Consider the following 19165-nt stretch of genomic DNA (forward strand, 5'->3'; position numbering starts at 1 on the left):
ATTACTTTCTAAAGTCTTGTGATACAAACAGTATTTCTAAATGTTTTATTTCTTTCCAGAGCCACATGGAGCTTAGGTGTTTTGCTCATAAACACACACACATCGCCCGGTCTGAGATTTGAACCTGCGATCTCTTGACCACTAGGACATGTGCATACACATACACATATATATATATATACATACACACATGCACACACACACACACACACATAATTAGATGCACAATGGGTATCTGCATGTAGCAAATTAGACTTTCACAAGTCCTTGGTCATCCTAAGGTTATTTAGCAGAAGATGCCAAATAATGAGATCAAACTGAGAAGCTACGTGGCCGTGGCTGAAAAGCGTACCTTTTAACCACACAGCCAAACCTGCACTTATCAATTCATCTAATCTATCCACTAATTGTAGTAAATTCTCTTCATGGGAATATTATATACATACCAACAGTCTCAGATGAGTTTGATATCGCCAGCGAAGATATTCAGTTTTGCTGATAATATCTCCCTTGCCTCGGTTGTAAAGCAAGGGCTCCACATGCCCCTTTAAAGCTTGTATCAGTTTTTCTCTCCCTCCCTTATTGTACGCATCCACAAGTTTTCCTCCATTGTTGAAGTTTACTAAGGTATATAATGGATGGACTGGAAATTCTCTATTCTGTTGTTTCCATGCTGCCACCGCGTCAGTAATTCGGCTGGAACGATGAAAGATGTTTCCCATCTTTGAAAATTTAGTTCAAATGGTAAAATCCATTGGAGATCATAACAGCAGTGTTTCAGGAAAATTGGGCAGTGAACAGTCCTATAAGACAGGAAAAGAAATAAGACATTTAGAAATACTGTTTGCATCACAAGAATTTAGAAACTTCAAGAGACACATAATAATACATTTTTATTGGTTGAACTCAGAGTAGGGAAAGTTATAGATAATGGTTTCAAATTTAGGCACAAGCCCTGCAAGTTTAGAGGAGTAGGTAAGTTCATTACATCAACTCTAATGCTTGACGGGTACTTATCAATACTGAAAGGATAAAAGGTGAAGTCGACCTCGGTGACATTTGAACTAAAAAAAAAAACGTAAAGGCCAATGAAATGACAATTAGCATTTTGCCTGCAATGCTAAAGGTTCTCCCAGCTTGTCGCCTTTGATAAAGTTATAAATAATAACTGGTCCAAAGTCAGTCACCATGATAGATCGTTAGCCACTACACGCATTTTTTCTCTCCTTTTTTCTCTCCTTTTTTTCTCTCCTTTTTTCTCTCCTTGTTTCTTCTGTGTCCCTTTCTGTAGAAGAGCGTAGGCTCGAAATGTAAAAGACTTTTTCTATTCCTGAGTGTTATACTAATAAATCTGTTTGTTTTGTACACCACCTGTCTTCGTCTTTTGTTTTTTTTCGTAAACTCTCCCTATAAATAATAATATATAAATACCGGATTAGAAGCCATTGGGATAGAAAAAGTGGTGGTGGTGGTGGTAATAGTAGTGGTGGTGGTGGTGGTGGTAATAGTAGTGGCGGCGGTGGTTGTGGTAGTAGTAATAGTAGTGGTGATGGTAGTAGTAGTAGTAGTAGTAGTAGTAGTAGTAGTAGTGGCGGTAGTAGTAGTAGTAGTAGTAGTAGTAGTAGTAGTAGTAGTAGTAGTAGTAGTGGTGGTAATAGTAGTAGTAGTGGTGGTGGTGGTGGTGGTGGTGGTGTAGTAGTAGTAGTAGTAGTAGTAGTAGTAGTAGTAGTAGTAGTAGTAGTAGTAGTAACCTGGTGAATATTTGCCAAATACGTCTTTGCAGTGTGAATTAATTATTCATTTGTCTATAAAAATCTATACTGAAATTTGTGGTTTTGGATAAGTCCATGTGCCATAAGGAGGAGAGAGATGGGGCCTGTCCTTAGGTCTGATGGATCGCTTCGCAACCACGAGATTTGGGGATTCATTTCCACGGTGAGGCATCTTGGGCCAAGCGTCTTCTGCTATACCTCCGAACCGACCAATGCCCTGTGAATGAATTCGGTAGATAGAGATTGTATGGAAGCCCATCATGTGTGTGTGTGTGTGTTTGTTTGTGCCTGTATGTGTGAGCGTTTGTTTGTGCGTGCGTGCGTGTATGCGTGCATGTATGTTATTCAGTTTTATTTCAAGATTTCTTGCCAATAAAGAATCGGTTTCTAACCAAGAACCAAGAATCCTTAATATCTGTATGCTTGCATGTACGTATGCATTTATGTACTACGTATGTATGTATGTATGTATGTATGTATGTATGTATGTATGTATGTATGTATGTATGTATGTATGTATGCATGTATACGTATGCATGTATCTTGCCAATAGAGAAAGAGCCGGATTTTAACCTAAATCCAAGGCTTCTTCATTGGAATTTCAACATCAACAGCAGGGTATTTTTGCATGTATGTATGTATGTATGTATGTATGTATGTATACGTGCAGATTTGTACGTTTTGTTTTATGTACCGTAAATCCTCAAGTATAATCCGCATTTTTCCCCAAAATTTAAAGGTCGAAATTCCTAGTGCGTACTATATACGAGGTTAAAAATGAAAAATATTTTCCAAGCAATGTCCGAGTCTCTATTTGCTGTCCGGCAATGCTTAATCAGACGCATTTTGTGATGTCGGGTGCGAAAATACCTTAAGCTAAACCTGAAAGCAATGAAGTCATAAAAGAATCATAATTCGTTAGTAATCCTCCATTCAAAAGTCAGGTAGAAAACACGATTGCGTTGACTAGCCGAGAACACACAATTTTTTGCGTGTTTTTAATGCGTGCAAACGTGGACCCGATTGTACGCGTCTGTACCTGTCTGGTACGCGTCCGTGTATGATTGGATAGCTAGTCGTCCAATAGGCAATGAGTGCACTTGTATATGCTCATGCATATGCGATGAGACACATTTCGTTTGCGCGACATGTGCGTGTTCGGAAATTTTTTAATTCTTCAGATGGACCACAGAAAATTTTCCATGGAACATCTGAATTTTCCTGTGGACCACCTGGATTTTCCCGTGAACCACCTAGTGGTCCACATGGGCCAGGTTGTGAACCCCTGGTATAGACCAACAGGGTTCTCATGGCGTATGAGTAACTGAGATCACAACATTCTCCTTGAACGGTTCGACAGTCCATCGCAAGGTCGCCCATTTACAGCTAAGTGGACTGCAGCGACAAGCAATGAAGTAGTTTGCTCAAAAACATAACCACCACTCGGTCCAGAAAAAAGGAAACCAGCGATCTTGTGATCGTAGGTGCAACACCCTAACCACCAGCTCCGTCGCGTTATTTTAGGGACCGCTTCCCTGCAACTTTTTGTTTCGAGGCCCCATCTCTTCAATCAAAATTCATAATCTATACACCTTTTATTCATAGTTATATTTTACTTAATTCTATCTCAAGTTCAATATTTCACGTTATCCTAAAGAACATCTTTAAAAGTTCAAAGATCGTTAGCCACTACACACATTTTTTTCTCGCCTTGTTTTTTCTGTGTCCCTTTCTGTAGAAGAGCGTAGACTCGAAACGTAAAAGACTTTTTCTATTCCTGAGCGTTATACTAATACATCTGTTTGTTTGTACACCACCTGTCTTCGACTTTTGTTTTTTTCATAAACTTTCCGTAAATTTATTTAAGTCTATTACAAATTTCTATAAGTAAAACTTCCAGATACAAATAAAAGAGCATTTTTATAATCCATGCAACTTTCAAAGACTAACACGGCGCACTTTTCGCTTCACGAAATCATTTATCAGTTCAGAATAATCAAGCTGAGAGCTAAGTTCGTGTTCAATCTATATTGTAGATAATCCACAAAGTCTGGTACAAGTTCATGGTACAAAATAATATTTTTACATGAACTTTTGCAGGTACAATGTATTACCATTTTATTTCTTGAAATTTTCAATTAACATAGAATTTTTTTAATTCTTGTTCAACATCTTAACCAAGGTAAATAGATGACTCATCTACATACTTTGATCTTAACAAGAGGCCCCTCAACCGTAGGGGTTACAGGGGCTTAGCGACGGCTCTGCTAACCACTAAGCCACGCGTCTTTACGTAAGTGAAATGAAACTGCTCATCAAATCTCCGTCTAGGCACTTGTACTTATGGAGAAGATGATATTCTGCCAATAAAACACACAGACGCCTTACAGAGTGTGCTCCACTTCATTATTGCTAATTAATTAATTACTGATTTATTTGTCATAGCTATTGGTTACAAGACAGTTTATCATTTATCAGACTATTAACCCCATCCTAAGTTAGTCAGGTTCGTTTCTGATTTTTATCAAGTATCTTTTCTCTAAATATTCCTGTACATGTTCTTACATACATACATACATACATACATACATACATATATATATGCGTGTTCCTTTCTATGGAAGAGCGTAGTGTCGAAACGTTAAAGACTTTTTCACTTCCCGAGCATTATATATATATATATATATATATATATATATATATATATATATATATAATATATATATATATATATATATATATACATATCATCATCATTTAGCGTCCGCTTTCCATGCTAGCATGGGTTGGACGGGTCAACTGGGGTCTGTGAAGCTGGAAGGCTTCGTCAGGCCCAGTCAGATCTGGCAGTGTTTCTACGGCTGGATGCCCTTCCTAACGCCAACCACTCCGCGAGTGTAGTGGGTGTTTTTTACGTGCCACCTGCACAGGTGCCAGACAGAGCTGGCGAACGGCCACGAACGGATGGTGCTTTTACGTATCACCGGCACGGGGCCAGGCGATGCTGGCAACGGACACGAACGGATGGTGCTTTTACGTGCCACCGACACGGGGCCATATATATATATATATATATATATATATATACATACATATATATATGTAGTGAACCTACAACGGCGCGCGCTCGCGCTCTGTCCATTTGTATTTCGCGCGTGTTGGTGCCTTCACCAAGAGAAAGGAAGGGCCCTCTCGCGCATGCGCGAACCACCGGAAGCACGACCCGCTTGCCTATCGTGGTGGTTAGCGAGGCAAGGGGCTCGTAGAACGTTTGACCACTAGCAGCAGTCATCGAGGACTTGGGACCCAGCGATTGAAGGCGACGTCACGCGATATATTTTCTCTCCGTTGGAACTAGCTTCGAGCAGTCCTTACCAAATTGTTGCAGACCAACATCGTCTCCATTGTTCGACGCCATCTTGAATCCTTTTCTGTTTTTGGGCTGAAGATTGTAAATATTACAATCTATTAACTTTCAGCCTTGCGCGCCCAGAATCAAGGACATCAGATAACACCAGTATTGTTATTGTTTACCAAGAAAGAGAATAAAGTAGTTATATGTATATTTTACGTCTGCGTCTTGTTGTTTCTGACTAGTAGAGATTCTGGATTATTAAAGCAACGGCTAGTGAGTGATTGCTTTCTTGTACCCCGAAAGTACAAGATAAGACTTTCACACTCACTAAGCTCGTTTCAGTGGTGACCCCGACGTGATTCTGGTCTAAAACCAGAGATCACTTATCAACAAAGAAATCCAGTTTTTTCTGCGAAGTCGGAACACGATTAACTCTACGCATCATCTTTCGACGATTTGTTTCCGGCCACTACAAACAGTTGTAGAAGGAGCCTCTTTCTAATTCTACAGCCATAATGACGGACGCCATCATATCAACGATGCCTTTTCTCCACCTTCGTCATCATCATCGTCGTCTTTCTACTTCACGTCGTCGCTATCTTCGTCGCCATCATCACTAAGAACGATGTTGTCTCAAGTCCACTACAGTCGCCTTCCACCACCACCGTCGCCTTTCAACACCGTCGACCTCCACAAGATGTACATAGCAACTCGCGGAAGTTTGGTCCACTTGCCGTTTGTGCATATGCACACCAAGGATTCACAGCACCGTCTATCTACGAGATTCTTCTGTTCCAGTTAACCTGTCACAGCATTGAAGCCACAACCGCTACACGATATGTGTTCAATCGGCATCTGCATTTTGTGATTTCAACATTTCTGTTACAGAACGAACTGCTATTGTACATCAGGCTATTACAGACTGGTAAATTAATTCTTGTCTGAAATAGCACTTGAGAGACATTTTTTCTATGCGCTGTTTTTGTATTTTGCTCGCATTCACCTTGTATGTATTTCTGTCGCACACACGTACACACACATAAATGCTCTCTCTCACATACATACGTCACACATGCTTTTCTCGCTTTTTTTTTCCATGCTGAATTTGCCTTTTGTGGACACCCCTCATTTCTATAGACCCTAGGTCGGTCACGTATACATAGAGAGGGTTGTTTGTCCATTATAACGCGCCAGCATGTCATACCTTTGTTCCTGTACGAACGAGGCATATAATCGCTTAACCACTGGCATATTCTTGCTGTTTTTTGGTCTGGCAAGCACTATTGCATTTCATGCGCCTTTTGCTTCGCACGTGTATTGCCTTGTTTTTTGCAACACGTTTGCGTTAGCCTAATTCTTTTCCCGACTCATAGACGTCGGATGTTTAAATGCGCTGCGCCGATTTATAGGCGTAATTATTTTTCCCTGTTAGACCACTGTTTGGTCACGTAATTAACAGAAAATTATCTGTGTCGCGCATCACACCAGCATGTTTGCACTTTTGTCTTTTGTGTTACTAGCGAGCTTCTGTCAATTCCATTTCCTCTCCTGCAGCAATTGATTTAACTGCTATTTTGCAGGATCAACCACCTTTAGAGAAGTTGGATTTTAATTTCGCCTAGGTTCAATAACTGTGAGTTCTGCCTTTTCTTCCGCTTCCTACAGCGGAAGGTTTATACTTTGTGACGTATACACTTTCATGCATGCACTCTTGATTTTTGCTCATTGAGTATTTTTTCTCTTTTTCCATTAGTAAATTTCTTGTGTATGTTATAAATTTTGCCATTATATTATTGTGTGCTATTTGGTTATCTGGTGTCCACCTTGAGTTTTGCAGTCACTACAATAAGTTTCCTTTCGTGCGTACGCACTGGAGGGGAGCCTGTAGTGAACCTACAACGGCGCGCGCTCGCGCACTGTCCATTTGTATTTCGCGCGTGTTGGTGCCTTCACCAAGAGAAAGGAAGGGCCCTCTCGCGCATGCGCGAACCACCGGAAGCACGACCCGCTTGCCTATCGTGGTGGTTAGCAAGGCAAGGGGGTCGTAGAACGTTTGACCACTAGCAGCAGTCATCGAGGACTTGGGACCCAGCGATTGAAGGCGACGTCACGCGATATATTTTCTCTCCGTTGGAACTAGCTTCGAGCAGTCCTTACCAAATTGTTGCAGACCAACATCGTCTCCATTGTTCGACGCCATCTTGAATCCTTTTCTTCTGTTTTGGGGCTGAAGATTGTAAATATTACAATCTATTAACTTTCAGCCTTGCGCGCCCAGAATCAAGGACATCAGATAACACCAGTATTGTTATTGTTTACCAAGAAAGAGAATAAAGTAGTTATATGTATATTTTACGTCTGCGTCTTGTTGTTTCTGACTAGTAGAGATTCTGGATTATTAAAGCAACGGCTAGTGAGTGATTGCTTTGTGCACCCCAAAAGTACACAAGACACACTCACAACCAAGTTTCGTTTCATATATATATAAACAGTTACCAGGGTAGCAAAATTCACGCAAGTAACACGGATGAAGCGACCTATTCAAAGGTAGAAACTCTGGGTTAATGTGCAGTAATTTGTGTAGTATAAGTAAATAAATGGAGTTGGACGCAGATGTTATTAAAATTCTTTTACTTTCGACATATGTTTCGAAGACAACATTGGTTTTATTCCAAAGGAATAAACGGTGTAAAATGCAATCTGATGAGAAGATTGCATTTTACACCGTTTATTCCTTTGGAATAAAACCAATGTTGTCTTTCGAAACATATGTTGAAAGTAAAAGAATTTTAATAAAATCTGCATTCAACTCCATTTATTTACTTTATATGTATGTAAATATATATATATGTATATATATGTATGGGGAGAGTTTACGAAGAAAACAAAAGACGAAGACAGGTGGTGTATTAGTATAACGCTCAGGAATAGAATATATATATGCATGTATATGTATGTATATATATATATGTATATGTATGTATGTATATATATATATATATATATATATGTGTGTGTGTGTGGAGGCGCAACGGTTAGGGCAGCGGACTCGTGATCGTAGGATCGCGGTTTCGATTCCCAGACCGGGCGTTGTGAGTGTTTATTGAGCGAAAACACCTAAAGCTCCACGAGCTCCGGCAGTGGGTGGTGGCGATCCCTGCTGTACTTTTTCGTCACAACTTTCTCTCACTCTTTCTTCTGTTGGCCTGCTCGCTTAGCCATCGTCCTTTGTAGGCTAAAACAATGCGAAGCGCATTGTGACCAGCGATGTGTAGCAACATCATCTGATAGGTTGGTCGGTCACGCTTTTACACGGTTGTGGCAACGATAGTTATCTCTTGCAGCAGGCGTTCAAAGAGCTACTATTCAAGTTAACACATGCTTTCATTCCATCATGGAATTTTCCATTGATTGTTTTGTCATTTTCGATATTGACCAACCACTATATACAACGCATAATAGAGGTGTTAAAAATCAAATGATGCCTGTACTTGAAGCTTTTTAAAATGAGGTAAAGCCTTGCATAAGACCAAATCTACTTTCTAAACAATGCGCACCTTTGCCCTAAAGGAAGATCTGATCAACATTATTAGATACAAACAAAGTTGCAGGTGTTACATCTTCGTTTTCCTTCTCCTAAAGAGGGATCTAAACAAAAACTAGGTATCTCTCACTTCCAGCTGTTGGGTGGTTGTTGATTATTGAGTTAATTCGTCCTCTGACAAGTTTTGTTCTTCGTCCTGCAGAGTGTCCAACGAAAACCACACTCCTTGACAAGCAGGCTTGGTAGGGTTTCCGTTTCGCCACCGGCAAAACACACTCGTGCACACACACACACACACACACACACGCACACACACAGATAGACAGATAGATATAGATACATACATGTGTGTGTGCATGCGTGTATATATGTATGTATGTATGTACGTATGTATGTATGTATGTATATTCGCATATAAGGATGTGATGCAAAATCGCATTAGCATGAAACTCAAACCGCGAAATAAGAATTCAGTTTTGATATATTATATATATATATATATATATATATTATATATATATATATATATATATAATATATATATATATATATATATATAATATATATATATATATATATATATATACGTGCGTCCATGTGTCATTAGGCGTTATTCCCTAGACTAATCGCGCATATACACTAAGCGCCAAATTTAGAATACAAGATTCCTATTTTGAAACTTGTCCGGGATCGTGTACCAGAATACGCAGAAATGAAACAGTTAATGATAATCGGAAATCGAACTGATCTAAATTTTAAAAAATTCATCATCATCAACAACATCATCATCGCTATCATCTCCATCTTAAACACTTTGCATCTGTTTTCTGTGTCGTCATGGGTTGGTCAGTAAGATCTAAATCAGTTCTTATTCAGAATTAATGTTCGTTCTCACAGGAGGATATGAATATTGTTGATGTTTACTCTAAAAATAAGTCTAACAATCCATAAAATTATAAGTAAATATATATGCTACAAAGGAGATTCATTGAATCAATCGATTAATCAATCAAAATCGATAACCTAAGGACACTGAGGAACATTGCAAGAGACACAACATCCTTTCTCTATTTCTCCCGATAATCAAATAATTACATATTTCCACCATCTTCCACCCCGGCCATGTTTTTTATATTTATCCGATTACCCATTTCATGGTTTTCGTTGTCTTACACTCAGTCATTCAGTCCATCTTGAACATTTTGGTGTATCAGACAGCTGTTCTCTAGTGTTCTATTTTCTTATTTTTTTTCTTGACAGTCTTCAGTTTCTCTTGAATGGTTCGAAATCGTGGTGTTCTTCGGTTCCTCTTTCCTGCTGCTACCCATTTCAATACTGTCCTTGCATCCTGATGATTTAGCTCCTGCAGAGGGTAACTAACCAATTGCATCTTTATTACACGATCACGTCCTGGAGCCTTCGCTCTTCCAAGGATTTCTTTGTTTCTCAGAAATTACTCTTACTCGCTTTACTTGTTTCAGTCATTTGACTGCGGCCATGCTGGAGCACCGCCTTTAGTCAATCGAGTAAATCGACCCCAGGACTTATTCTTTGTAAGCCTAGTACTTATTCTATCGGTCTCTTTTGCCGAACCGCTAAGTTACGGGGACGTAAACACACCAGCATCAGTTGTCAATTGATGTTGGGGAAACAAACACACAAACATATACACACACTTACAATATATATGTATATATATATATATATATATATATATATATATATATAATATATATTATATATATATATACATATATAGGATGGGCTTCTTTCAGTTTCCGTTTACCAAATCCACTCACAAGGCTTTGGTGGCCCAAGGCTATAGTAGAAGACACTTGTCCAAGGTGCCACACAGTGGGACTGAACCTGGAACCATGTGGTTGGTAAGCAAGTTACTTACCACACAGCCACTCCATTCTCGATTTTTAGTAAAAGTGTTTTTGGTAAAAGACATTTTGGTGACATTTTTCGCAGTTTTCTTCCTTGTTTTCCTCGGATATAGAACCTCTTTTTAGTACAAATGCAAAATTATTATGTAGGAGAATCTTGATACTGATGCCCAATGTGTCCATGAACCAATTTTTTTACAGATGCTGAAATACAGCTGTCACCGCCCAGATTGACATAAAGTGCTTAATAATTCATAAAACTATAATCTTAATAAACTGCATAATCAACAATGAAACATGTATTGCAGACTTACTTCACCTGGATCTTACCACTATTCTACATCAATTCACAGAATTAACTATTACGCTATTCTAAATAACATTGGCCCAATGCCTAGTCAAAATCAATCGCACACCTCAATAAATTTTGCTTGATTGAACTGAGAAGATCTTGATTAAATATGTAATAGGTAGACACTCCTGTAACTGTCCCTTTGCCAAGTACATACAGGTTTGATAAGTGCGGTTGGCAGGAAAAAACATGAGGTTGCTAGTATTTTGTTGCGTTCAAACTTTTGATATCCCTTTCCTGACAACCAGCTCACCAAACAAACAATCAATCCATAAATAAAACCAAGATTAGTTCCAATAAAAAGTTGTTTCGTAATACCCTCGTATTTACAGTTGCATACATAATACTCTGCTAGCAAACATAGATACATAATTTATATATTTATACATACGAGTGTACACGTACGAAGGCGCTTGACCTGGTGGTTAATGTATTGCATTAAGGAGCACTGGGTCGTGGTTTCAATTCTCAGACCAGCGGTATGTTGCGCTCTTGAACAAAATATTTCACTTTCAAGTTACTAGGCACGTTCATTAAAGATTTCCTTTGACCCACATCCGGTTATTGCAGGAAACGGAACTTGTACAGGTATAATTATACGTCATTTACATTCGATGGATATTTGCCCTCATCTTGTTTGCTTTTAACACAACGTTTCAGCTGATATACCCTCCAGCCTTCATCAGGTGTCTTGAGGAAATTTTGAACCTGGATTCTCATTCCTAAGGTATTTTTCGATGTTGTTATCATTATTATTATTATTATTATTATTATTATTATTACTATTATTATTATTACTACTACTACTACTACTACTACTACTACTACTACTACTATCATGCTCGTGGACATATGGCTTAGTGGTTAAGAGCACGGGCTACTAACCCCAAGATTCCGAGTTCGATTCCAGGCAATGACCTGAATAATAATAATAATAATAATAATAATAATAATAATAATAATAATAATAACAACTACAACAACAACAACAACATCGAAAAATACCTTAGGAATGAGAACCCAGGTTCGAAATTTCCTCAAGACACCTGATGAAGGCTGGAGGGTATATCAGCCGAAATGTTGTGTTAAAAACAAACAAGATGAGGGCAAATATCTATCGAATGTAAATAATGTAAAAAATTACATAATTCCTCATCTCTTAAATATAGAACTGTATAATTATACGTCTCTACATGTCACATTGTAAATTGTAGCTTTCCGCTAGTATTCGTTTGTCTTTTACGACAGTTGAAGTGGACTAAGGTGTTATAACAGAGGCAGTTGAATGTAGATCCGTGATCAGGTTCTTATAATTGATAGGTCGTACACCAAGAGACTTTCAAGGAGATTAAAGAAGGTTATGGTGACGATACACCATCATACAACGTAGTCAAATGCCAGCATCGCTAGTTAAAATGTGGTCGGACATCAGTGGAAACTGCTCCTATTCCTGGACGACCACATTCCGCCATTGATGACGATACCATCCATAAAGTGGAAGCCTCCATTTTGGAGGATCACCGCATAATTATTCGGTAACTAGCCCAAGAAGTGAAGATAAGAGTAGGTTCCGTGGAAAAAAAAATATTCATGACCATTTGCACATGCGGAAATTGTCTACACGATGGATTACCCAGATGTTCACACCTTTTCAGAAGCAGGAATGAGTCAATCGTTCCCAGTCACTTTTTGGTAATGTGCCAAGAAAATGTGAAGGACTTTTTCGGAAGACTTATCACACAGGATGAAACATAGGTCTATCACTATGATCTTGAGACTAAAGTCCAGTTGAAGCAATGGAAACGTAATAACTCACCACCTCCAAAGAAGGCTTGTGTCCAACCTTCAGCAGGCATGGTGATACTCAGTCTTTTGAGACCAGCGCGGAGTAGTGCCGATGGATTTTCTGGCAATGGGCACCACAATTAACGAGGCATATTATGCTTCTCTGCTGCAGAAATTGCAGGGCGCCCTCAAAGCAAAGAGGCGTGGCATGCTGACCAAAGAAGTCCACCTCCTCCAAAACAATGCCGCAGTTCACAATGCACATGTTGCTCAGACGAAAGCATACTCTTGCAACTATGAAATCTTTCTTCATCTTCCTTATTCTTCCGATCTTGCACCATCTGACTTCCTCCTCTTTCCAACCATGAAGTCTTTTTTTGAAGGGGAAGCACTTTTCAGATGATGATGACCTTATTTCCGAAGTAAAGTCTTGGCTCCAGACGCAACCTACCAGCTTCTCAACAGACGAGGTCTTCACAGCTTCATAAAGCAATGAGAGAAGTGTGTCACCATTGGTGGTGACTATGTAGAGAAGGATTAATAATTATGTCAAGTTTCGTTTATCCCAGTCCTTGGGAAGTGGGTCATGGGAAAACTTTAATGAACGCCCCTCGTACCCCAGTCCAGTCAAATATAAATCGGTAACGGACTGGAGACAGAATGTTGGCCTGCTTGCCTAACCAGTGGGGTGGCATCATTCAAAAGCTACCGCAATACGAGGAAGCGCATCGTGACCAATGGTGTATAATAACATATGATAATCTAGTCGATACAGTGATATAAATTCATATATATATACATACATACATACATATAAAGATATATATATCTATATATATATATATATATATATATATATATATATATATATATATATATATATATATAGTTAATCCAAACATGAAAACATAAAGAGAAAACACAACAACGCAGGGACGTGGAACAAGTATAGTGTTATGGACGCTCAGGAAAGGAAAGAAAGAAGGAGAACTTAACGTTTCGAGCGGAGCTCTTCGTCAGAAACATAGAAGGAAAGATCCAAGGAAGGGAAGACGGAGGGAAAAAATCACCAACGGTACACACACGGTCACATTTTGAATATACACATACATACATACATACATACATACATACATACATACATACATACATACATACATACATACATACATACATACATACGTACATACATATATACATACATACAGGCAAACACACACCAATGGCTACTACTTTGTGTGTGTGTAAGTGCTAATTTCTGGACAGGGTTATGTGCTGTGTTCTTGACCAAAACGCTTCAGTTCACGTTACACCAATCCATTCAAATGGCGAAAATGAGCAGAGCTTCAAACATCATCGTTGGCGCGATGGAAGGCAGACATAAAGATTGTAGAAATGTTAGATTGGAGGCGATTAGATGTGGCCTGCATATAAGGCAAGATTGGGGATGGCCTTAGCCATGTTACTCATGAGCAAGGAACACAGATATATAGATAGAACATATTTATAATTACCTTACGGTAAAGCATCCGAGACATCTAGATGTTTTTGCGGCTACTCGCTTTTTCGGTCGGTGTTCAGTGAGACAGGTTCCCATGAATTATCGCTATAAATAGCAAATAGCAGTGGCCACGAGGGGTTGAATATAATGAAAACAAACTGAGTGCGTTTATGTATATCCAACTAAAGAAAATCCTATCTTGGCCGAGGTAGTAAAAATCCCTCCAAAGTGTTCTACAAGAAAAGATATCAAGTTAAAAAAAATTGTTAATGTCTAGGAACGATTTTAGATTATGATAATGATGATGACGTTAAGGATGATGATGATGATGATGATGATGATGATGATAATGATGATGATGATGATGATGACGATGACGACGACGACAACAACGATAATGATGATGATGATGATGATGACGGCGGTGACGACGACGACGATGATGATTGTGATGATATGACGATGGCGACGAGGATATTTTCTTTATTAGCTGCAAGGGCTCTAAGATAGAAAAAAAAATAATACAAAGCTTGCACACGCGTTGTGTCCTTGAGCAAGACACTCTATTTCAAGTTGCTCCAGCCTGTTCAACTGGCAAAAGTGAGCCGTACCTGTGAAAAATGCGTTTACAGTATATGAAAGGAAGAGATGAGACACACCCTCACACACACATGTATATGCAAATATACATATAGTTGCATGGAAAAAGGTACATAAAACATAAACTAATTAAAACTAGATATAATTAAAGGAAATCAAACATGAAAGATTACTGGTAACGTTATGTTAAGGTACTCTACGACACTGTTCCCGTAATCCTTTCTCAAATTGTGCATGAGTGCAATCTAATGCACCAGTAAGATTTTTTTATACACTTGGTACTGAAAAAAAGCAACATATTGAATGCGGTCGCTTTTAAATTCTGTGTAATGTCTTAGTTTTAATTTTATCAACAAGTTATCTTTAACATGTTGTTTATATTCTGATTTGGTGAGCACGCATGGCTCAGTAGTTAGAGCGTCAGGCTCATAATCACGAGGTAATGGGTTCGATTCCCAGCCGGGGTGTGTGTTGTGTTCTTGAGCAAGACACTTTATTTCATGTTGTTCCACTTCACTCATCTGTAGAAATGAGCTGCGACGCCACTGGTGCCAAATTGTATCGGCTTTTGCCTTTCCTTTGGATAACATCGGTGGCGTGGAGAGGAGAGGCTGGTATGCATGGGCAACTGCTGGTCTTCCATAAACAACCTTCCCCTGATACTTAGCATTCGAGTACTAATCCGAAAATCTTCGCTGTTCCCAGTAGAGCAGATTTCTGAGCATGTTCTACTCTCTTGTCAATCCCAATATCTCCAACAAATCTCTCCAAACAGGTTTTTAATGCTCCCAGAGGTCCAACAACTTTTTTATTGCCCTCTCCCCCTCTCTCTCTCTCTCTCTCTCTCTTCGTATATATCTTTTTTTGTTCTGTTTTTTTTTGTAGTTTCTCTTGTAAGGCAGAAAGCAGTCATGCACAACATAGTGACTCGTTGAACTTAGTGTACTATTGTAATGAAGGGTACCTAGTTAGAAGTTTAGACTCACCAACAACATGTCTAGGAGGGCAGTACCTCTCCTGAGCCCAGGAAAACAGTAACTTTAAACAACAACAAAAAAAGGCGGCAAGCTGGCAGAAACGTTAGCACGCCGGGCGCAATACTTTGTGGTATTTCGTCCGTCACTGCATTCTGAGTTCAAATTCCGCCAAGGTTGACTGCCTTTCATCCTTTCGGGATCGAAAAATTAAGTACCAGTTACGCACTGGGGTCGATGTAATCGACTTAATTCCTTTGTCTGTCCTTGTTTGTCCCCTCTATGTTTAGCACCTTGTGGGCAATAAAGAAATAAGTAACTTTAAACAGAAATTTTCATAGAGGCATAGACTGTGGTAGCTGTAATGAAGATAATCTTTCTGGGAGAGTAACATCTCTGAATAAAAGTCATTACAGGGTAGAAGGGAAACTTCAGTCCTTTCAGAAATACAAGAAAAATAGAGGAAAGAGAGATCTATAACATGCAGGGGTTGGACAAAATAATGGAAACACCAGTTTTTATTTAACTATTTTTTTCTCTATTGGCAATATAATGAATTGGAAACCATTCTAGCTTGTATATATATGAATATATGCATTATGTATGCCTTGTACTTCATGATGTAACTTTCCATTTTTCTTTTCTTGCAGATAAGTTAAAATGTGTAACCTATCTAATTTCCAAAGAGAACAAACTGTTGGAGCTCAGCTGGCGGGAGCTTCAGTCACAAAAATTGGTGAATAGTTTTATGTTTCAAGAAGTGCTGTCTCTAAAATCATGTTAACATTCCAAAAAGGAAGTAAATCCAGCTTTGACAAGCATAATTCTGGACAGAAGGCAAAGCCAATAGGGAAGGACAGAAGGAAAAGTTGATAGGAGAAAACAGAAGGCAAAGCTGGTAGGGAAGACAGAAGGCACTGAAACCATATATATACATTGTATTACTAAGGATGTATGCAATGCATATACTATATAGAATGTAATACATTTAGAATAGTGTATGTAATAGATCTAGTGTACAGTACGTACATAATACATATGCTATATAGTATGCTAGACATATGGGAATCTTGTATGTAATACAACTAGTATATGGTATGTAATACATATATATAATATGTAATACCTCTAGAGGATAGCTTGGAATGCCTTATGGGATGTAATACACATAGTATATAGTAAGTACTACATACAGAATATAGTGTGTAATGCATCTACTACCCTCTTCATCATCATCACCATTTAACATCCACTTTTCCATGCTTGCATGGGTCAGACAGAATTTGTTGAAGCAGATATTTTTCTACAACCAGATGCTCTTCCTGTTGCCAACCCTCAGATATTTCCGAGCAAGGCAATATTTTCTCAAGGCCAGACATGTTCTTCATGAGAAAATGGAAAAGAATAAGCTCATTTGTATGATAATGATGCTCATTTGCTGTCATCAAGTGGTGTCTAGACAAGGGTACACACGAAAATATACACACATATACATTTCAGTTTCCTCTGCCAAATCAACTCCCAAGGCTTTGATTGGCCTGGAGTGATACTTACTCACTATGCTGCACAGTAGGACTGAAGCAAGTTTCTTAACCACACAGCAACACCTGCACCTATATATATATATACACTCACACACACACTGAGCCCCCACATTGTTAGGCAAATCAACCTTCTCTCAATAAATGACTATATATCTGCAAATTCTGTTAAAATAAATTGGATCTGCACAGATGAAAACAAACATCAGCCATTATTGTGTAGCAGCAATCTGCTGTTCCAAATTATTAGGTGGGTGCCCAATTTAAATGTCATTATGGGTCAGAAATGTGATTTTACTTCGAATGAGAAATCTACCATTGTGTCAGAGCTTGGAAAAGGAAAAAAAAAACCATAGAAATATCAAAAATATTGGGAAGAATATTGAAAAACAAGTTTTACACTACTAAATTAGCATTTGTTGAAAGATGAATATTTCTTCAGAATATCAAAATTGTGCATGTAACAAATATAATTTAGGTTTTAGTTGATTTTTGCTAGATTTCACAGGTTAAACTTAAAGATTACCAAACATTATATGGGAATTTGAATCAATAAAAATTATTGAGAAGATCAAAATTATTCATTTAATCTTTTATAGCTGAAATGAGTGCCAGAATATAGAAAACTTTGCAGGTTATATATATATATAATATATATATATATATATATATATATATATACATGTATGTATACATTCGAGCGTGGCCATTGCCAGTGCCATCTGACTGGCTCCTGTGCCAGTGACATGTAAAAAGCACCATTCGAGCATGGTCGTTGCCAGTGCCACCTGACTAGCCCTTGGGGCAGTGGCACATAAAAAACACCCACTACACTCTTGGGGTTATAGAAAACCTTGCTAGAGCAGATTGGAGCCTGGTACAGCCTTCTGGCTTGACAGTCCACAGTCAAACCATCCAACCCATGCCAGCATGGAAAGCAGACGTTAAACGACGACGACGATGATGGTGATGATGATGATGATGATAACGACAATGACGATGATGATGATGATGACGACAACGACGATGATGATGATGATGACAACAACGATGATGATGGCGACGACGACGACAACAGCGGTGATGATGATACTAGTCATCTAGTATATGTAACTTGTGTATACTATGAAGTGTGTGAAGGCACATGGCTTAGTAGTTAGGGTATTTGGCTTATAGTTATAAGGTTGTGGGTTTGATTCCTGGTAGTATGTTGTGTCCTTGAGCAAGACACTTTATTTCATGTTGCTCCAGTCCACTCAGCTGGCAAAAATTAAGTTGTACCTGGAATTCAAAGGGGCCAGCATTATCACATTTGGTGTGCCATGCTGAATCTCCCTGAGAACTACATTAAGTACAGATGTGATTGTGTAGTACTCAACCACCTGCATGTTAATTTTAAGAGCAGGCTGTGCCACAGTCCAGATCAACAGGAACACAAATCATCATAACCAACGAAGTGCCAGTTACTATGAAGTGCATATATTACATCTAGTATATAGTATGTGTGAAAGAGTATGGCCTTGTGGTTGAGGCATGGGCTGGCAATAGTTAGATCATGGGTTCAATCCCCAGGCCAGGTCACATGTAGTTTACTTGAATAAGTTACTTCATTTTACATTGTGCCAATCAATTTAGTTAAGACGAGTCCCAGTAAAGTACTGGGGTAGTTGTGCTATTTTAGATGTTCCACAGGGTCATTGACACCTCCTCAGACTTTCCAGTGGTCATTGGCCCTACTTCAGGCACTGGAAAGGGCCAAGGGATCTCAATGTCTGCTTACAATTGCACAGATGTCAAAACCAAAGCTTGAATGCATGGTACATGATACCAGGTTATACTGAAAATATGAGAG

General features: G+C 38.8%; 1 protein-coding gene across 1 annotated transcript in view; it reads right to left on the minus strand.

Moving 5' to 3' along the window:
• LOC115209468 (transient receptor potential cation channel subfamily V member 5-like) overlaps positions 1-19165 on the minus strand; it is a 74928-nt gene that overhangs the window by 50154 nt on the left and 5609 nt on the right. Inside the window, exons 2-3 of the mRNA XM_029777892.2 lie at positions 14212-14431; positions 447-803 (exon numbers count right to left, since the gene is read on the minus strand). Coding sequence (XP_029633752.1) covers positions 447-722 — 276 coding nt within the window. The 5' untranslated portion in view covers positions 723-803; positions 14212-14431. The remainder of the gene's footprint in view (positions 1-446; positions 804-14211; positions 14432-19165) is intronic.

This window comes from Octopus sinensis, linkage group LG3 (assembly GCF_006345805.1).
Source record: "Octopus sinensis linkage group LG3, ASM634580v1, whole genome shotgun sequence".
Lineage (NCBI taxonomy): Eukaryota > Metazoa > Mollusca > Cephalopoda > Octopoda > Octopodidae > Octopus > Octopus sinensis.